Below are 5206 nucleotides of genomic sequence, written 5' to 3' on the forward strand. Positions count from 1 at the left end.
CTCGATGTCCTTCTTGTACTGTGGTGACCAAAACTGGACACAGTACTCGAGGTGCAGTCCCCGGGCTTTTTCCAGCTTCTGGGTAACAGTGGTGGGGTCTGGCAGCGGAGCTGTGAGGAATCTGCTCTGTCGGGTGCTTCCCTCTTCACCCCACTCCCAGCAGTCTGGGATCCCAGGGGGTTTTGTTGGCCTTGTCTGAGTGTGAGGGTTGTGTCAGCCCCGCAGCAGCAGCTGCTCCCGGGGACGGAGAGGACCGGCAGCACGCGGCGTTGGAGCTCTGCAAATTGGAGTCGTGCTGCTGCATCCCTCTGACCTACCGGGAGAATTTTAGTGGGTAGAATCCGAACAGAAAACCAGGCTGGAGCTGGCACACTGGTGATTCTGAGGAGGTGTGAGAGGATCTTTAGAGACCGTTTTGCTCCGTGCCTTTCACACTCAAAGTTCTTGCCCGGAGCTGAGGCTGGTGTCTCTTCTACGGGCTGATTCAGGACAAGGATGCCACAGACTGAGCTGCTGGAGTGTTTGAAGCCTTCTGGGTGTTCTGGAGAAGGTCACCCTCCTTCAGATGTCGCCTCCTCTCTGCTTAGCCTCTGAAGTGGCCTAAAAGCCAGGGGGGGCATTTCAGGACGCAGCCAGCACTTCTCAAATGCTACCAAGTGGGGCAGCTGTAGATTCACAAGCTCCCAAGGAAGGTCGGTTGCTCTGTGTTCTCTGGAAAGGGGAGAGGAAAGAGGGAATAATGGAGAAAGTGTGAGATCCGGGGGACAAAATGGACCTTGGGAGGTTTCGGGTCAGTTTTCAGCACAAGTCCTTTCGCTCTGTACCTCACTTTTTCTGCCTTTGGACAGGGTCTAATGATGCTGCTGCAGCGTGCTTTGGTGTTTTCTCCTGAGCAGGGCTATGGAAGAGCTGGGAATTGCTTACTGTTAATAATTACAATTTTATTGCTTCCACGGAAGTGGTGGGGCTGAGCTGCGCGTGGGACTCCAAGCTACTGCTTGTCCTGTTTGTTTTGGCCCTGCTTCCCGGAGACATCTTTTTTTTTTGTCCCCTTGAGCTCCAGATGAGTTAGAGATGAGAAAAAGATCAGTCTCATGAGTCCTTGGGAGTCGCACGCGCGTCCCCTGCCGCAGGGCTCTCATGCGGAGAGCAAAGTCGGTCTTCCCTCCTCTTGACTGTGTCTGTGCTTGAAGCAGGATCGTGTTTTTCGTTTCCCTGCTCAGCAAGCTTGCAGGAGACTCATTCTCTCCATGGCTTGTTTGCCCTCCAGGTCGAACCACAGGGCTGCACGTACCCCTGCCAGTGTCCCTCCCAGCCTCTGCAGTGCCCTGCCGGCACCAGCCACGTCCTGGATGCCTGCGGCTGCTGCAAGGTGTGTGCCAGGCAGCTCGGCGAGCTCTGCTCCCTGCAGAAACCCTGCGACCATCACAAGGGCCTCTACTGCGACTTCTCCAAAATCCACAGAGGCAGCGGCATCTGCTTAGGTGAGAGCTGTGTGTTCGGTCGTTGTGTGGTTTCCTCGCGGCCCCTTCAACCCCACCCCACCCGCAGACCTCCCGCTAAACCCACGGCGCCGGCAGGATTTCCTGCGGAGCCTCGGAGCTTTGTCCAGCGTCGCGGCGTGAGAGCGGCCCCACGAGCGGACAGGTTCACCGACAGCGATGCACAACCTCCTCCTTTGGGAATCTCCTTTGTTCCTATGACGTTGGTAGGAGACGTCCTCTAACCCTGTAGAGCCCCTGGGTAAATATCAGCAGTGTGGACTTTTATTGGAAAGGGCAGTTGCTTGGAAAATCTCACCCCCAAATCTCACTGCCTGACTCTGGAGACGGGTGTTTTGCGCTCGACTGCTGACGTGAGAGGCACACCGAGGGTGGGAAGAGCTGAACAACTTGTTTGCAAAATAGCATAGATAGGTAGAACATGAGAATTACTGAGCCAGGTAAATACAAATGCAGGGCTGTTTTCTCCCCTGGTGCCTCTTTTCAGCCAGAAGAGAAAAATATTTTTATTTTTCTTGTTGTTTGGTAGCTATTTTTAAAGCATGCAACAATTATTTCAGTGTGGAGGAAAAAAAAGCAGTATTTTCTTGGTTTTAAAACGAGACTCCTGCGCCCCATCTCTGCCAGGAGCTGACCATTTTTTTAACTGAACCTTTTCAAAGGAGTCAGGAAGACACCGGGAAGCTGATGTGAACGTTTGGGGAATTGTTCAGCCACGGCACGGGGCGTCTCTGGGAACTCTCTGGCAGCTGCTCCCCGAGCAGAGGGGCAGGAGCTTGGGGTGAAACTGCCCTGTTTTACACTGCCGGGGTCACATGCAGTTTTTAAATTCTAAATGATGTCTTTAACTTGTAGACGGAGTTTTCTCTTTTCTGCTGAGCAGTTTTAATAAGTTATTAGTTCAATTTTCCTCATCTGGTTACTGTGATCTTTAGAAGCCACATGAGCTTCCTGGTACTGTCTGTAGGCATCGATACACCTGAGAGCTGATGAGTGAAGCTTAATAAGGTAAACGTAGGGGTACGAACATCCAGTAAACTGCTTAATTAAGACTGGAAATAAGTTCTGTGTTTGTAGAGTAAAGGTAACTAAATCACTAATTTGCTCGGAAGTCTGGAGGAGGCTCCGTTTTGAAGCCTTCACACAAAAGCTTGAGCATCTTTCTAAAGAAAGCGCTTTGTGTTCACCGTGGGTTTGATGCAAAGATTTTGGAGAGAGAGTCCCATGTCCCTGCTGTGTAGAAAATCAGACACAGAGACCACAACTGTCCTGCCTGCCCTTCCATGAGAAATTAAGATTTCCGTGGCAAAAATCCCACATGGACATAGACCAGCAGGTCTCTCTAAAATTAGACTGAGGCTTTGGGCCGTGAAGTGCTCAGGTGATATTTTTGTGATCTCTGCACCCATCTCGTGGAGGATGGGGGTGTTTGGAGGTGGGTGAAGGAGCCTGAAGGTGGAGGAGGAAGGGTTGATTGGATGAAGGGGAAGATGGGTGTTTGTGAATTGAGAAGAGAGGACTTACAGGCTCCCCAGTAAGACAGATGTGAGGGGAGCAGAAAGCAGCAGAGAGGTGTTCGGGTGTCGTGGGAAGAGGTCCTAGGTTGGGCGCCACATCAGAAAAGACAGGCAGGGAACCATCGAAGTGAAAATTGCGGCACGTTTGTTTCACGTCATCACAGTCTGTAGCATTTCATGTATTGCAGAGGAATCCACGCCCGCCTGCAGAGACCTCGGGGGATCAGAAGAGAAGAGATACTCCTGTAGTAACTCTAGAGTAGGAGAGGGTGGTGGAGTAGCCTGGGTGGGTGCAGGGGGCTGGCAGAGCTGCAGCGACCGGAGCAGCTCACTTGAGCTCTGCTGTGTTCCCCGCGGGAAAGGGCAAAAGTCTCCTCAGCTGGACGTGGCATTTGGAGGCGGGAGGTGGCAGGGGTGCCAAGTGGAGCTTGGTAAATAAAGAGCCGACTCATTCCGCCGGCGCAATCCGTTCTGGTGCTTTAATTGGATCAGGTCAACGGGAAAGTGAGGTCACTGTAGGAGGATGAAGGGCACAACAAAACGATCGAGGTTGGAAAACATAATAAACCCCCCGAGCAAGCTGCTGTGCCTTGAGAGGGGAGGAGCTGAGGGAACAGCACGATCAGTTCAGGGGAAGGGACAGGGCTCAGGCTGAGAAACAGGGAAAGGGGGTTTAAAAATAAGTATGAATGGTTGTGTAGACGGAAAGAAGATGGGTTCCACTTTGATGGAAAAAGTGAGGATCATGAAATTTCTAAGTAGCAGCACAGGAGTATTTTTATACCCATGGCACTGAAAAGAGTTGCAAGTTGAGATCCAGCTCTGGTTAGAAATGAGACTGAGCAGCCCGGAAGGATTTGTGTCCCCTCAAGGACTAGGTGGGCTGGAAAGAGACTCTTGCTCCTTGTTTGGTCCAAGCATTTTGTGTCTGAGACAAGGTTCCATGGATGAGCAGGACTAAGGGGAAAATAGATCAGGTTTCCTGGTAAGTCTCTGCAAGCAGCCAAGAATCCTTCATTTTGGTAACTTCCCAGCTGAGGTTTGCATGGACTTTTTTGTTTTTGAAGGGTGAGGATTGCAGAAGGCAGCAACTGATGAGAACTGTCCAAAGGCAGGATTTCTGTCCTGTGAACAACTCTGAGATTTCAACATTTCATTTCAGGCTGAAAGCAAAACAAAATAAAGAAATAAATAAATCTCAAAACTTTCCATGAGTTAAGTAAAATACTAGTTAGCTGTGCAAAAATTTCCACTTCTATTATATCAAAATGTTTCATCTTGATTTTTATAGTATCTAAAACAATTACCCGAGCAAAGCGCTTCCCCCTGTGGATGCTGTCCAACAAGTATTTTGGTTGAGCTGTTGCAAGAGCATGAAGGAAATCATTGATATCAAATTGAAATGCTTCAGTTGTTTCTGTCTGAAAACATTCCTGACATCGATCTGTGCTGGCAAAACTCTCAGTTGAATACGAGTTTTCTGCTGGAAAACTTACCCTGGAAAAATTTTGTCTCGTACAGGTGTAAGAACTTGTGAGAGTTGCTCGCACCCGCAGACTGAAGGTTGCTCCTGTGTGCCCGATATTGTCGCAGTTCCTTTTTTTTCTCATTTAAGTTTCATTGGGAAGGCGTGAAAGGCTCGTGGGAGGGCTGGAGATGAGAGATCTAGCAATCAGAATAGAGACAAATAGAAATAGCTCTGGCTGGAAGGAAGAAGAGATTCATGCATCACAGAGAAGCCAAAAAGGTTGTAAACCTGAAGCGTTATTTTCCTTTCAGTCTTTTAGGAGTAGTGGGGAGCAAAACACTTGTCCCTTCTGGGGAGCTCTGTGACCCCCCGAGGCAGAGGCCGTGCTGCCAGACCCCACTCAGCTTCTTCCTCTCCTCCTCTTCCTCCTTCCCCCAGCTCACGAGGGCGCGACTTGTGACCTTCTGGGCAAGATCTACCACAACGGGGAGAGCTTCCAGCCCACCTGCAAGCTGCAGTGCGTCTGCATGGACGGGGCCATCGGCTGCATCCCCCTCTGCTCCGACGCCCTGCGGCTGCCGTCCCCCGAGTGCCCCAACCCCCGGCGGGTGAAGTTTCGCAACAAGTGCTGCGAAGAGTGGATCTGCGAGGAGGGCGCCAAGGAAAACCGCTTCGAAACGGCCATGGCGGGTGGGCCGCGGGGGGGCGGCGTGGGGGCC

At 51.1% G+C, this 5206-nt stretch overlaps 1 protein-coding gene across 1 annotated transcript in view; it reads left to right on the forward strand.

The window, feature by feature from the left end:
* The window catches only part of LOC104277721 (connective tissue growth factor-like), a gene marked incomplete at its 3' end in the record, with an annotated part of 10318 nt that overhangs the window by 4214 nt on the left and 898 nt on the right, over positions 1-5206 (forward strand). Inside the window, 2 exon segments of the mRNA XM_009874449.1 lie at positions 1271-1484; positions 4926-5177. Of these exon segments, the coding sequence (XP_009872751.1) occupies positions 1271-1484; positions 4926-5177 (466 nt within the window).

Source organism: Apaloderma vittatum, unplaced genomic scaffold (genome assembly GCF_000703405.1).
Source record: "Apaloderma vittatum isolate BGI_N311 unplaced genomic scaffold, ASM70340v1 scaffold24778, whole genome shotgun sequence".
NCBI lineage: Eukaryota > Metazoa > Chordata > Aves > Trogoniformes > Trogonidae > Apaloderma > Apaloderma vittatum.